The sequence below is a fragment of the Triplophysa dalaica genome, chromosome 7 (genome assembly GCF_015846415.1).
Source record: "Triplophysa dalaica isolate WHDGS20190420 chromosome 7, ASM1584641v1, whole genome shotgun sequence".
In the NCBI taxonomy this organism is placed as follows: domain Eukaryota; kingdom Metazoa; phylum Chordata; class Actinopteri; order Cypriniformes; family Nemacheilidae; genus Triplophysa; species Triplophysa dalaica.
Genome location: NC_079548.1, coordinates 12,498,775 through 12,515,246, shown reverse-complemented (window position 1 = coordinate 12,515,246; position 16,472 = coordinate 12,498,775). Strand labels below are relative to the sequence as shown.

The 16,472-nt window shown below is 39.2% G+C and overlaps 1 protein-coding gene across 1 annotated transcript; it reads left to right on the top strand.

The window, feature by feature from the left end:
- Positions 1-263: 263 nt before the first annotated feature.
- map3k3 (mitogen-activated protein kinase kinase kinase 3) lies at positions 264-15,181 on the top strand. The gene is made up of 17 exons (XM_056753238.1): positions 264-1,645; positions 5,422-5,501; positions 6,394-6,524; positions 6,603-6,643; positions 7,055-7,154; positions 7,382-7,495; positions 7,715-7,835; positions 8,565-8,698; positions 9,080-9,153; positions 9,255-9,322; positions 9,456-9,551; positions 9,940-10,101; positions 10,195-10,343; positions 10,932-11,063; positions 11,171-11,300; positions 11,412-11,589; positions 12,682-15,181. Exons 2-17 carry the CDS (start codon positions 5,498-5,500, stop codon positions 12,908-12,910), a joined length of 1,863 nt encoding a protein of 620 aa, XP_056609216.1. The 5' UTR covers positions 264-1,645; positions 5,422-5,497; the 3' UTR covers positions 12,911-15,181.
- Positions 15,182-16,472: the final 1,291 nt, after the last annotated feature.

Here is a 16,472-nt window from a genome sequence, read left to right as displayed (position 1 = left end):
TTATACTCATTCTACTTTGCTTTTAAAAGTATTTTTCCATCAAAAACGATTACTAATACAAATACACAGGAGTTTTAACAATTGCTACATGTAAATGTACACAATAAGTAAACACTATAAGTGTAGGGATGAACTATAGTTAAAGAGAACCCATCAATTAAACTCAGTCTGGTTATATCACCCAAGATAATTAATTCTGACTTCTACGTCATAAACGTGTGCACAACATGTGCGAGTCATCGAGCATGAACTGAAGAGTGGAACAGCGCGCCCCCGAGCGTACGCAACGTCTGAACTACAGTTGTAGTCTTGAACATGTTATGGAAATTAATAAGGCAATGCGATACATTTTTGTCACGGACGACGATGAAAAAAGTCGCGAAAACAAGTTTATTTATGCACGTGCATTGACGTGATTAACTTTTGGCTGGTTTTGAAGGAAGCGAGTTTATGGGTTCCGGTGACGAATTGGCTTTCACTGTCAGGAAACTCGCTGCGCTAAAGGTTCATTCTAGCATCTGCCGTTCTTCATCTTGACGAGATTTATTTCGCTTTACGGTCTATTCTCTCTCATAATGTCACCCGTATAACTTCAGCGGCCTTTGGGAAGCATATTTTCGACGAGTTTCAACTTCCATGTCACAGACATAAACGGAAAGCGGAATTTGTTCTCGAAGTTCAAGTAGCGCTGGCTGTAATGCGCACCATTTCTTTTGTCCACAACATCTGCAGTGGGATTTATGTGTTGTTCTCCTAACATATATATTTTTTCGACTTCGCCTCGATAAAGTGGATACACGAATGAGTTTTTCAAAGTCACATGCCTTCATTCAAAACTTTTTGTCGCATTATAATGCGGAGATGTTGCATGCATCGAGCTGACGGCTTGTTTTCTTTTTCATGTGGTTGTACAAACGTATTACCCACATGTGTTGGATTAATACACATGTTCGGACAAATGTTGAGCCACTTTTTACTCAGAAAGTGAAAACGACACGTTCATCCAGTGAACTGGCCAGACACACCGACGGAGGAAAAAAAAGATGCATACTTAGCAGGAAAAGAAGCCATCAAAATGACGGAAATCGCTTCGTCCTTTTCCTCTCGTCTGCATTTACAAATGGATTTCATCAAAGAAATTCGCTTACATTAGTGTTGACTTTTTGCAGTTTTCTTGGCATATTTATTTCATACTTTTTCGTACGATAGTTATGTTGTCTACGCAAATCTATAATGATCGAGCCAATGACGTTTACCCTTTATGAACTATTAGACAATGTTTTCTTTGTCGCTTCATGAACTACCGCATTATATACTGTTACTTTAACTCTCAGAATATACAGGTGATTTTGTGTTTAAGAGGCATCTCCCTGGTTTAAGAAGTAAACCATCTCTTTATACCCATCTGGAGATCAAATTCACGGATGAAATGGGAGACCCTCGGGTGTCCGCGCACCTGGAGGCGCTTCAGCGATGACAGCAGCACGTCAACATCGCCCCGCAGGTGGAAGGACTGGATACTTGTTGATCGTCACATTTTATTAACTGTGATTATAGCGATAAAGTAATCGTATCGAGATTTCGAGGGAAGACTCACCTGTGTGGAGGCAGAAGACTTGTCACCTGTACTTCACCCACAGCTCAGGTGAGCATTTTAAGGGGTTTTAAGGTGTCCTCACGGTCTTGTAGCTTGCGTTGATGTGAAAATGCAGAAATGTTTCATTCCAGGTGTTTGCAATCAGGTGATTCACATTTACTTAAAATCTGTTCAGCCTAAAACAGTAAGTTTTAGTTGGCTTTTGTTGGGAGTCATTTTCTTATTTGCATGGTCTAAAGCTTAATAGTGATTTATGCTGTTTTCAAATAGTGAGTGAATAGAGCTGTACCTAAAACATTTTGATAGGCAATATAGGTTTATATTTTTTATTTTATTATTATAAAAAGATTGTTATGTTATCATTTATTTACCCTCATAAATACCCCCAGATAATATTTGTGAAAATTATACAATTTATTCTGATTAACTGCATCTAGAATAAAGGTTTGTGGGTACATAATATATGTTTGATATTTATAAACACGTACACGTGCATGTATACGTACTTACTAAAATATTTAGGTGTATTTATTAAATATATGTGTGTTTTTATATATTTTACTTTTATTCTGAATGCGATTAATCGTCTAAAAAAAGTCTTGGTGGTTTTGTGGCTATACAATGAAAGTCAATGGGACCCCAATGTTGTGTGGTTCAAAATATGCAGGAAAAAGAAAGGCTGCGTACGAAATTGAACATTGTGACAGTACGTACTTAATTTGAATCAGTACCTACTGTTGAAAAACTACGTTCTATATAGTATAAGTGGGAGTAGTATGAATATGGGAATACTGCGTCCGCCTTGTTTTATGGTCATGTGACCCATGTGCTCTTTGACCTATGACGTATTAACAACATCCTACACGTGAGCGTTGATAAAAACATAATTTAGTCACGAGAAATTCATTTATTGGTACTTACATTAGAAACGGAAGTCCGCCTTGAAGTTGTCCGCTATATTTATGTGATTTACTTTTGAAATTTGACAGTTTCTCAGCTCCCGTGGCATCATGGGATAGATGAGTGTCCATCCGATCCACACTCACGAATCTCGGCGGAAGTAGTAGACCAACCGGGTATTTCTCGCCTACTGTTTTTTACATACTGAGATGTCGGACATACTATTCATGACTCATACTCATTTTCGCCTACTTTATAGTATGGAAGTAAGCGATTACGGACGCAGCCAAAGTCATGCAAATTCATGACATGAGTTTGTGAAATGATGAATTTCAGTGTCAGCTTGCCAGGATTCACAACATTGTCTAACTTACTGACGGAGAACGGTCTGGTTGTTTGAAGATGATACAACAGTTCCTTTGATAAAACCATGCCTTTTTCACTCTCTGCAACAGCTGTTCATTTTTGAGTTGATGGGAACTTTTTAGTCAAGCCACTTCAGAGCATTGAGAACCCTAGAAGGGATTTGTGCCTTAAGCCTCTGTGTTGTACCGGAATCCCTGACGTATGCCATGCCAACACCATAGCTGGGAAAACCAGCCACAGACTAAACACCCAAAATAAGGTGAGAGTTTGTGTGTGGGAAATGTAAGAGAAATTTGTTGAGGTTCTTGTGAGTACTGGAAAAGGATACAAGCGAAACAAAGCCAGCCAGGCGGACAGGGCCCATAGACGGCCTCCTTTTTGCCAGATTCCACATATTCTTACCAGAAGGTAATTAAGAACAGCAGAATAGAAAAAAATACAGACATGAGGTTGTAGACTGAGTAAGGACTGAATGACATGGACCTTTGTCACAGAAAACACAGATCTTTGCAAGAGTGTATCTGATTTGTTAGATTTTGCCGTTGTATATTTGCCAGTTTAAATAGGCATATCTAGTTGGCTTGCAAGATAGCAAAGGATTGTGAGGGACCCTGAAGTCAAGTAGGTAAAAGAATGTGTTTACATGCACATGTTATTCAGGCCATGTAAACATTGCTTCACTTTTGTCGCTTTGGATTAAAATGTCTGCTTAAATGTAAATGGACTAAAACGTTTTCTTTGAATGGGTGATGGTCATAAACCGTTAAATAAAAGCTTGCAGATGGTGAAACCTCCAGAGGTTTGGCATCACCCTGGTTTAATACTTTCTGTGACCTGTACACGTGAACCGCAAAACTTACGCTCCCTAACCAAACCATCTGTGGAGCATTCTGGTAAAGGTTTATGTATAGCGAAACGTCATACAAGGCCAGGGGCAATTCAGCAGTCAATAGCCACCTGCAAAAGAATGATGTCTGGCCCCCGTAATTGCTCACGGTTCAGTTGCATTTGAATGACCGCAGGTGCTGAAAGAAGCGTGCACATGGGCACACGCAATAATTACCTCATCCCCTTGGTAAATCATTCCAACCCTGACCAGAAGTTGCGAATGATGAGGCACACAGTTTGTCCTTTCTCTATTGGTCTGTTGTAATTGTTTCAAAAAAAGAGTTTCGCAGGTTTGATGAAGCCCAGCAGTGAGACACAGTCTCCGAGCTCCGCTTTTATTGGTCAGAATATCCTGATGCAATCTTGAGGACGCTTTTCTGCTTTATTCTAGCATAGCACTCATGATCCACGTCAGTGATGTGAAACGGATTTGAAAAGTTTCAATTAAACAATTATAATCTTTTTATATTTTAAATTAGCACTTATATGCTTGGATATGGCATTTCTACATGGTCAGAGTGTTGATGTTTGGAAACTGAATTAGCATGTATTGGTTTGACTGTGAAATAATGCATTTGTAGATAATACTGTAATAGGTAGAAGCCAGAATACAGAGGTATATTTAAAAATGCCTTTATTGTGTGACTTCCGGGTACATGAGTTATGTCAGCTCGAACTTTCATTTTGGTCTAGGACTATTCTTAAGGCTTGTCTGTGAAATTGGGCATATATATTTCATGCATGACTTCGCTATAATTACTTAGATTTAATCAGAGAAATATCTAACATGTGAATCGAAACCATCATTTGAATACCCTTATGTTGAAGCAGTTTATTTCTTCCAGGAAAAACAGAAAACATAGCTGAAGGACATTTGAAAGTCACTTGGTAGGGTTTGGATTTGGCACATTCATGCAGCAAATGCATGGAGAGAAGTAACTTATTATTGAGGACTGATTGTTTTATTGTCCGTATAACAGTAACATACATTAACAGTATATAGGACATATTTTTCAAGACTTCAGATCTTATGAAACATTTTTTGGTTAAAATGCCAAACATCAAATGTGTGATGCAGCTCTAGAGCCCATAAGATCATTTTATGCTTTAAAGCCATCTTTAAGCATGAGCCTATGTTTTGGCAAACAAAAATATATAACCTTGAGAAATATTACAACAATAACATTTATTAAGGTATGGCATTGTTAAGAGGGGATTTTAAGTCCGGATCAGGTCTGTAGAGCTAAAATCTGGCACATTTTTAAATGGTAAATGTTTCTTTCTTATTTTTTCTCTCATCTGGAAGTTTTGTGCCAGGTTGACAGTGCCAGCGTGATCAGGTTACAGGCTCTCTTCTATGTCTCGCATGCATGCACATCAGACCTTCTCAGCATCCTGAAGCACATGTAGAATATTTAAATAATATTTAAACATCAAATAGTTTTGCTTGCTTTCTGCTTGCTTTTTCCATGTAGCAACAGTACATTTTAATGGATCAAACAGAGTTGGTAACCAACATGCAATTCAAACAACTGTTAGTCTACTGTGGTTGTTCTCTGGATTGCATTTTTTAGACATGATGGCATTGCTGCAAACAATGGTCACAATAATGATTCACAAGGATTTATCTCAGGACCTTCTAAATAACCTGAATATTTCTGTACTTCTAGGCCATTGATGGGTGACACAAGAGGACAGTGTGTTTGAGGACCTCAGAACAAGAGCAGACACCTTCAAACAGCCAAAATGAGTAAGTCCACATATAAATCGATAATTTGCTAAAAAAAAAGGGAGAATAATTCTGTCGTTATTTACTGTTCAAGTATGAAGTCGTATCAAGGATAAAATGCAAAGGAGAAAGTGTTAGTAAAAAAGTGTAACCAGGTGCAAAACATGGAGATGGACTCAACTGAACGCACACCTACACACAGACATTCAGAAATTAGAAAATTGAGTGCAGTTCTTAGGTTTGTCTGTGTCGTGTTCTTCCACGGTTCCCAGTATTTGTGGGTAGACAGGGCTTCTCTGGCTCTTTCTCTCTTTGGAGGTGTGTGAAGTCCATCCAAACAACACACTGCAGATATTTTCCCTGCGTGAGCGAGCTCTGCCAAGACACGGCTCGTTCTTACATCAAACATGAGAACAGGGATCTCAAAAACATGGGTTCTTCTTCTACCAGGATTCACACGTTGCCACAGGACTAGCTGTTTTTGTGTTTCTATAGCAGAACATCTTCGCAGTTCATTTGCACATTCTATGTAACTGTAAGCGAGTTTATGCAGAGAATAATCTCTAATCGTTTAGTATAAAGCTTGGAATTTAACAGGATCAAATCCATGGGACAATCACTTTAGCATGAAGACACCAATGTTCGATATACATTTGTTTACGTTGATCACGTTGGCAAAGAATTTTATTGCCAGCTTTACTGAAATCGGTTAGATTTTACTGTGTATACCGTACATATCTTGACATATGTCCCTTTGACCACGAAAAATAAATCTTGGCTTTCTAATGATATTATTTTCCTACTCCAAACCAATGCCAAGATATAACCAGTTAAATGTTGTCTGAAACTCCAAATGTCCTTTTGGGACATTCAACATATAGTTTTTAATGACTGCCATCGTCTCTCTTTCTAGATGAGAGACAGGCTCTCCATTCAATTATGAAGGATCTGGTGGCCCTGCAGATGACCAGGCGCCAGCCTTCGGCGCCCTACGACACGGCAAAACCCAAACCTGTCAGCAATGCCAGCTCTTCCAAAAGAATGGTAGCACACATACACAAATAAAAATGTGGTCTCTTTTTTAACCCCATGCTAACCTCAGTGCTCTTTTGGTTTCTACAGGATGATGTCAGAATTAAGTTTGAATTCTGTGGAGAAAGAAGGTGATTTGTTTTCTTTATTTGTGTGTGTGTGTGTGTGTGTATATGCATGCATTTTTTTTTGTTATTTGTCTCTTAATAATCATGCTTGAACCAACATTATACAGGCACTTACAGACAGAAAACCAAATAGAAATCTCTCATACACTTACACTGACACACATGCATCCTCTGTCTCACTGCTCAGACTGCTATCTCAGTAGAAAGGAAAAGACTGTGGTTAGTCTGGGGCTGCCAGGAGAGACCACAGCTATGCTAGGTGTGCGATCAGGAATCTGTGAGCGCTGCAGATCCCACTGTGTGTGCTGTGTGACTATTTGGCTTGTTGGCTCAAAAAGCAGATCTAAAGAATCTTCGGCTTCCTGTTTAATGCCGGTGTGCGTGGCGTGTGTGTGTATTTATTTGTGTTGGTAGGATTCTGATGTTCGGGCGGCCTGTGCAGTTTGAGGAAATCCAGCAGAAAGTCAAAACATACTTCGGTCAGCAGTTAGACCTGCATTATATGAATAATGAGGTATTGATTTACATTCTGTTACATTTCCACCCACTCATGTCTTATTACAGCTATTAGCCTACAAAAAATACATTCCCTGAGGACTCTAATATGCACTATTTTAATTTCTAATGCTTTTATACTTTTTATACAATTTTTACTAGTAAATATCATTACTTCAAAGCACACTACGGCAACTTAAAGAGTGTTTGTTAAGTGCATTTCTGCATGGTTGTTGTCGCACACAGCTCTCGATCCCCCTGCGCAGTCAGGATGACTTGGATAAAGCCATTGATCTGTTGGACCGCAGCTCAAACATGAAGAGCATTAAGATCATGCTGTTGACACAGGAACAAAGCAATGTGAGACTCTCATACATTGTCATTCTGGATTTTATTATGAGTCATGAATCATTAAACTTTATCGCATGTTATATACAGTATATATTTTTGGACCAATTATACAGGGTTTGAACCTTTTAGCCTCGTGGGGTCGGATAGGGGACCCTCCAGCTGAAAAAACACGATGCTGTGGGAACACTGATTTATTGATTTAATTTTGTACATCTGTGTGTTGCGTAGGCCTCTGCTCCATCTCAACACACAGCGTGTAAGCAGGTTCGCATTAAAACCTCGCAGTCCACAGGCGATGTCAGTACGGCGTACCAGTCCTCAGAACCCAGAGGACGCCACCACTCCACCAGTAAGCGCGCACACACTTAATCCAAAATCACTCCGACTTGCCTTTCTTATCAATCTTCATTCCTTGGTCTGTTTCTCTTTCAGTCTCTCTCTCTCTCTCTCTCTCTCTCTCTTGCCTGCTCTCACTCTCTGTTGTTTCTCTGACTTCCTCTGTGAGAAGTGGGTCCTCTTCCTTTTCCTGTCCACCATCACTGGCTGCTCCACAATGGCTCGCTGGCTCCCAGCCAATCAGATTGCATGACAATATTAGCATGGTGGGCCAATAACCTGTTGCAGAGATAGTGTGTGTTTTGGGGGGAGGGGAGGTTGTTACAGATTGTAAGAGCGTTCCTAGAGACTCTGTGACTGGAGGAAATAGACATTTGTTTATACTTAAACATAGTATCATGATTCAGCTGCTTTTAGATTCTGCTTTTGTTACAGCATATTCCAATGCTGAAGCGTAACTCTCTCATTGCTTTTTGCAGGCACTGATTTTTTTCACACATGATATACTGTTGTATTAATGTACATCATGCAGCTTTTATTAGTATAGTAGTCTGATGTTCTTTCAATATGACTAAAGATAAAAGGAATAGCTTGATGCGTTATGTGAAGGCGATATTTTATTAGTTTTTAGATAGTGAAATAATCCAAATACTGTAACTTCATTTGCAAACATTTTCCACCTTACATTTTCCCTTTTATCGGTCGTAATATTTCTCCTGCACATCATCTTCCTCTCACATAGGCTCTCAGAACACTGGCCGAAGTTCTCCGCCCCCTGGTTACGTTCCTGAGCGCCAACAGAGAATTGCACGTCAGGGATCATACACCAGTATCAATAGCGAGGGGGAGTTCATACCGGAAACCAGCGACCAGTGTGTGAGTTTAACATAAATATGCAAAGATCACCTTTTTGCTTTGTAAATGTATACTGTGTAAAAATATAGATGCAAATATTTTTACATTTGTAAAAAATATTACACAATGTTCTTTAACAGAAATTAATGAATCATTTTGGGGAAGATTTGAAGTTTCTGTTTAATTTGTTTGAAGTGTTTAATCTTCTAATATGTTTATTCCTACCTTCAGTAATTTTTTGAAAAACGTCAGATATGCAGTCCCGATTTTAAGTTTAGCATACATATCAGCCTTTTTTATTCACCTATAGACTTTGATATATACCAAGGCTAAAATGTTATACAATTGCTATACTTATCCACCAGAGTCAATTGTACTTGTAATTTAAACCTATTTTTCAAGGTACTGGATCCCTGGAGCAGTGCAGAAAACTCTGTGTCTGGCAGCTGTCAATCTCTGGATAGCAACTCTGACAGGTGAGAACATCCTGACAGGTACAATATAGGACATACATAGTGTAATGCTGCTGTAATAATCATTGTCATTTTTTTCTAATCATCTTTGTCGTACATCATAGCCCCTCACTCAGGAAACCTCGTTCGCACAGGGTTAAGAGTTACCCTGACAACCGGCAGGACTGTGCAGGTGCGCATCACTGATGATGTCACTGTGATCAACAAAACAGTTGATGAAGTTCAAAACATTTACAGATCCATCTTGATCTGTGTTTCATCTGACCTTTCATCTTATTTCTCCCTACATCTTTTTCCTCCTTTAGACCGGGAAAACCATGTTTATGATAAGATTGTGGGGAAGGGAGGGACATACCCCCGGAGGTATCACGTGTCCCTTCATCATAAAGACCACAGTGAAGGTACCGTCATTAGTCTGTATGCAGTCACATATATTGTTACTCTCTAATGCAGAGATTCTTAATCTTAATCTTGCCCAGTGAAACCTGCTTGAGATTTTGGGGATTTTAAGTCATTTTTATCTGAAAATGCTTTCTTGTAGCACAACTGGTAGAGCAGGGCACTACACAAAGTCATTGGTTAATTTTCCAGTGAACACACAAACCGATAAAATATATTCTACTGTATTATTGTGTGGTTGCTTTGGATAAAAGCAAAAGTATAAACTCAGAAGTGGGAAACACGTTAGTTAGAAAAATTACATATACTATACTATATGCATATACTTAATGTAAATGTACATTTGGTTCGTATCATATCACTATTTAAACCCCTAATGCTTATTTTCAGGTCGGCGGACATTTCCTCGGATCCGTCGTCCTCATGGTAACTTGTTCACCTTGGTGCCGTCAAGGCGATCGCTGAACGGCAGTGAGGAGAGTGTGGGAAGCTGGCAGTTGGTTGATGCTCAAGCCAGACTCCGCCCACAGGACCGCCCAGTCCCTCTTAAGTGTAAGTGTAACCGTACAGATTATTCTGTTATAGATTATTGTATTAATTTGCGGCTGAATGAAGTGTGAATTTATCGATTCTGTGTGTTTGTAGCCCCTACAGCTCCAATGACGTGGCGCAGAGGGAAGCTGCTAGGTCAGGGGGCTTTTGGGAGGGTGTATCTATGCTATGATGTGGACACAGGGAGAGAACTGGCAGCAAAACAGGTTCATTTTGACCCTGCCAGTCCAGAGACAAGCAAGGTACCACACAAACTAAAATACACACCATAGCTATATTAGTATGTCCCTCTCTCTCTCTTAGATGCAATGTAATGTTATTTATTTTGATACCTTTAAATCTAACGATCACAGAAACCTGTTTACGTAATTAGATTTGACTTTCACATTTATTTTCTCTAGTAATCTGCCATCTTGTTTTTTCCTCTGGATTTGTGTTTCTATCTTTCTCAAACTTTCCCCCCACTCTTTAAATCTTTTCCTGTCTGCCATTGCAAAAACATGCACTGTCACTTCCTGTATCTGTGCGTGATTGTGTGTGTCGGACAGGAGAGGGGTTTGTGAAGCAAAGGGAAGCGGGTAGTCTGACAACACATTTCTCATTGCTTATGTCCTCGCTTGACACACACAATCGCTCACACACTCAAAAGCAAACAATCTTAGTCTCCAGGACGTTCATGCTCTCTTCAACCCCTAAAAAACACAGTACCAGAGGGCCGTGTGGTTTTTGTGTGAAAAACTTCCACCTGTATGTGCTCGGTCAGACGCTTGAGTTCACAGCCGCTCAGCTCAGCTGTAGTCGTGTCATGACTCTTGACCCTCTTTCTGCAGGAGGTGAGCGCGTTGGAGTGTGAGATACAGCTGTTGAAGAACCTGCACCATGAGCGAATAGTCCAGTACTACGGTTGCCTTAGAGACCACAATGAGAAAACTCTGACTATTTTTATGGAGTATATGCCGGGGGTGAGTGGTAATGAGAATTGGGCCATCAAAAGCTTTGAGGATTAGGCTGTTGGGTAACATCTGATAAAGAGGTGGACTTATTTGTGGCATAACTTGTTATTTCTCAGGGCTCAGTCAAAGACCAGCTGAAGGCCTATGGGGCTTTGACAGAAAATGTGACGCGTAAATACACCAGACAGATCCTGGAGGGCATGTCCTACCTGCACAGCAACATGATAGTCCACAGGGACATTAAAGGTAAATTAAATGTCCAGTGTGTTATTTTTTGGTTCTTATGATGCGTAAAATAGGTTGTGTAAACAGGATTAGCTGAACAAAAACCCTTCCTGTTTATGATGGTGCATTCAGGTGCCAACATCCTGCGGGACTCAGCGGGTAACGTGAAGCTGGGAGATTTTGGCGCCAGTAAGCGCCTTCAAACCATTTGCATGTCCAGCACTGGGGTCCGTTCTGTTACCGGGACGCCATACTGGATGAGCCCGGAGGTCATTAGTGGAGAGGGGTACGGTCGGAAGGCTGACGTCTGGTGAGAGCAATTCTAGCTGTTTTTGAAGGCAAAATGAGGAAAATACACATTGTAAGAATTGGGAGCAAAAGCTTATGATTTACTTCCCATTGAAGAAAATGTGCATGCTTTGATCTGCATAGTTCATCTTCAGTCATGAACAACTTAAAACTGCACATCTTCAGAATCTCATTTTACTGGAGTGGAGAAAACAGCTGGGGTTTGTAGAAGTGAACATTAATGTACAGTAATGTAAACCATACGACATAAGGAATGATAACAACAGATCTGCTCTGCTTAGAAGAATGAACTCAGCCATCCTAAGTGTCACGTTGTAGGGTAAATTGTTTATTAAGCAGATTGGAGAAGTTAAAGGCATAGTTGACACAAAAAACATGTATGCAAAACACAAAAAAAGGCATTTTGAAGATAACATTGAGAATCAAAATATCTTCTTGTGTTCCACAGAAGAGATGGGTAGTAAATGATGATTTATTTTGGGGTTTACTATGCTTTTAAGAATGCTTTGTGATCTATGTGGCAGAGCTATTTCAACATTGAATAAACTTGATTTCTTTAACTTATTCGGGGCTTAAGTTTAGAGAATTAAAGGAAAGAATGCCTTTACATTGTAATGTTGAAGATCACACTGCACATATCAGTGGGAGGGGCATACTGCTGCTCAGGGATTCCCCAGCATAATCTGATTGGACAGACTCCCACCAAGTCAAAGAGCATTATGATTGGCTGAAATTCAGCTCGTAAGAGTGAGATGGAAAGTTTGTAGTTCTCTTGAGTCCACACACACACACACACCAACAGAAATCTCATCACTTCTCTCAGTATTTAGTGGTAAATATGGCAAACCACATTTTAATTATCAACAGCAGTAAATGGGAAAGTTTCCATCAAAACATTCCTGTAAAGTTTTCAAAGTTGCAGTCTGCAGTCTGTGGCTACACGGATCACATTTCAAACACATTTAGGGATGTTAAACGCTTTAAAATAAAAAAAATAAAAAGGAAAATGGAAACAACACATGTATAAGAATTAACATTATTATGTGACACCATGATGAGTTATTTTTTTCTAAGTGAAGTGTTGTGTTAACAGGAGTCTCGGCTGCACGGTGGTGGAGATGTTGACGGAAAAGCCGCCGTGGGCTGAATACGAGGCAATGGCAGCCATATTTAAAATCGCAACTCAGCCCACCAACCCCCAGCTTCCCTCTCACATCTCTGAACACACACGCGACTTCATCCGCTGCATCTTCGTGGAGGCCAAGTACCGACCAAGCGCAGAAGAGCTGCTCAGACATCCCATCTCCCAGATATTGTGCTGAGGAGTACATCAAGCTGCCTCCACGAGTTAAAGACTCAGAGGAATGAGGATCCCTCCTAAGGACTCAAGCCATGATAAGATGAGGATCAAAGGAATCTACTTTTCCAGAGCATGTGGTGTGTTTGCACCCAATCAGCTGCTTCCAGGATGAGGTCACAAAAGTTTTTCCTGTTACGATGTCTGCAACAGCAGGGGGCACTACAGGATGGCTCTGTGTTGCAACATGAATTTCAAGGAATAAACAGATTGATGGTATCACTTAACAGTAGAAAAAACAAATATGATACTGTTTGGAAATGGACATTGGAGCTGCTTTAAACTGCACTCTTTATTGCAATAACTGCCAAATTTGCCTTTTAAAGTTTTATCTCAATGACCCTGGAATGAGTGTTTAAAGCAGACAGCTTTGGTCCTGGAAGGTTAGTTTCTAATAAATCACACTGACAGCTGCTTGTAATTCATATAAAGTGATACTGGAGGTATTGTTGGGGATTAACCCGTGCAGGGCAGTGACTCTTCAGAGTCGAATTGCCCTGTTTGGCACTGTCCTTACCAAAAGAATGATGTTATTACACCCTATTTCCTCTTTATACAGAAGTTGCAGCCATCATCCCTGTGGTCTTGTTGTTTAAGTCTCTGTGATTCCAGCCATTTAGTGTTACAGGAAACCTAATAATTGTGTCTTGGTCATATGGAAGGTCATATGCAAGTCAGTGCATTTTTTGCACTGGAATTTATAAATGTTTGGACTTTGGATTGCTTGAGGGTAAATTGCTTATCACAGAATTTTACTTCTTCGGTAAGTCCCTCGGTTTTAGTCCGTTACAGAATGCAGCTAACTGAAGTGTTCTGACCTCATTTCAGACGCAGATGTCTGATGTGTTATATTGTTAAAGTGAATAAGTTTATACCATTAATGTGCCTTGTGTTGCAGTATGGCCTCCTTTCCTGTAGAGGGCAGCAGTAAAGTACTTACGATGCAGCTATTTTCACTAATAATATTCTCTTGAAGAGATTCCCATGGGGAAGAAATGTTAAATTGGGAATCTTGTAAGGTATTTTGTAGTTGAACTGATTATTTTCTGGGTGGTGAGATGTTGAGAGCATATTTGGATGTATATTAGTTTTCTCTCCAACCCAGCCAAAGGAAACGTCTATATTAAGTGTTGTGCCTTAAGCATTAGTATGGCAGTATATTAGACTCATTTGGATCAAATGCACTTTTGTTAAATGAATGTTGAATATGCCAAACCTTCTAATTTGTTACACAGAATGTGAAGCTTTTCACTTATTTATATCCCTATGTCCGGTCATTTTTATGTATGAATATATATGTGTATAAATCTATTTTTGTATTGTGACTCCAGACCATTTGAAATCGAATTGTGCTTTAGAAACAGAAGATGAGTCACACAACATTGTTAGAAACAAAATAATTGTAAAAGCAGCTGGTTTTGCATAGACTACAACATGATTTTACATGTGCTTATTTCTGGCTGGAAAATGAGCTCTGCCGATTTATTTTAGTGCCTGATCTGTGCAAGTCAAGATTCTTGTGTTTGTGTGTGTCTATTTCTGATTCTGTATCTGCTTTTCACCCAAAGAAAATAGCGAAATCTGAAGCAAACAGGACTTGATGCAAGTTTTAGTGCATCATTCTAAAATACATACACACATATATTCACAATGGCTGCCACTTAAGAATGACTTGCACAGACTTTTTGTCTGTTATTCAAAGTTTTAGTATATGAAAGAACTTAAGAAGAGGTGTAAAAGAAAAGGTGTAGAATGAGATTAATGATGGTATTATGCATGTATTTCAGAATTGTCAGAATGTGGTAGTGTACTTATATGGAATGTGAATGAAAGGTATTGCTCAAGTGAAAGGGTGGGTTGATGCCAGGGAGTGAATTTCCACTCAGTATGACGACTTTGTTTAGCTTAGGGTTTGAAATGTGTGCATTGTATCAACACTCCAACATTGACCGCTGGACAATTTTTATTGTTCTTTGAAAAGTATTTTTGTCTCTGAAACAGGAACGATCAAAACATTAAATGGCTGCTAGTTTTAAGGCAGCTAGAAATCAGTATTGTACAAAACATCCAGTCTCAGAGAAATGTCACAGTTGGTATAGTTCAGAACCCTGGGATAAGCAAAAGAACCAATAGATAGATATACAGTATATGTTTATGGTTATGTATCTTGACGTGAGACTTGCAGTGCAAAGTCCAGTGTATCGATTGTTTTCAAATAAAATAATATGCACAATAACCTTTGAAGTCTATTGTTGTTCTTCTTTGCACAGTATCAATTTAAATATCTCTATGTGCATGCTTGTTTTTAAGTGAAGGGGGAAACAAGTGTGTGTTTATTCATGGTTCTGGCTAATAGTGTGTTTCTTAGCATCTGTCTCTGTCCATTTGGAGTCAGTCTAAACCAGCCACAATATTAACAGCTTCTCTCTGTGAATACACACCATTGTGCCATCAAGGAAAAGAGTAAGTGAATTGATGACTTTTCCTCCCCCTGTTCTTGCTCTCGGCAATAAAATAGTGCATAGTGAGACAGAGAAAACCATTATGTGGAGGAAGGAATGAGGCCCATATAAAGTTTTGATGTAAACTTTGAATCATGATTATTCATTTGTATTTTTACTGTGTTTTCTTACATTTATATTTATGCATTTTGCAGATGCTTTTGTCCAATGCAACTTACATTGTATTGTCCTATACACTTTGTTTCTACGTTTGTGGAATCCCGTGGGATCGAACCCACGTTCTTGGTGTTATTAGCACCATGCTCTTACCACTGAACTTCAGAAAAGGCAACATATTACAAATGTTAACAAATTTTTCAGCATTTATTTGCTTCAGCAGCTTATCTAGTATTGACATTGCCAGCATAGGTTATAGCTTCAAATAAACACATTATGCTAAAAAGGATACACTTGCACTGGAAGTTTTGTTTAAAAGGCCAAATACAAAAGTGAAATGTAAAATTGTTGTTTGTCTCTATTCAGTTGTGAGTCACAGGGTGTTTTTCTTAAGGCATGAGCTGTAAGGTGTTATGTTGTTGGACAAGTTGTGATCAAGTTGGAATGCCGTCTTTAATTCAACCCATTTCCTTGAGTAAATTTATGCTGTATGACTGTATGCATCTCTTGAAAATGTTTCTTCACATTAGCATGTTATTTTATTTTACAATCTTATCACTCTATTTTTGAGGTAAACATGTTAGAAGATATTAGATTATACTTTTGATTCTATTTACTTAACCCCACAAAATCTCAAAGCTACATTAGAGCTGGAGTAAACCTTTATAGAAGTATATGAAATGTCTCCTTTAAAAGCCCTGCACCTACAAATCCTAAATTTGTATTCCTCACAGCATTTACACTATATTGTGTATAGGTACACACAGAAACAGCAGTTTAAGCGTCTGGTTGTGGCTTTGTCTTGGCGACAGATCAGTCGGTAGAAAGCATTAGAATTCTGCTGTTCTCTCCTGCCTCATTACACTGGAGACATGAATCAGCTGTTTGACTCTTCTCAACATCAGAGAA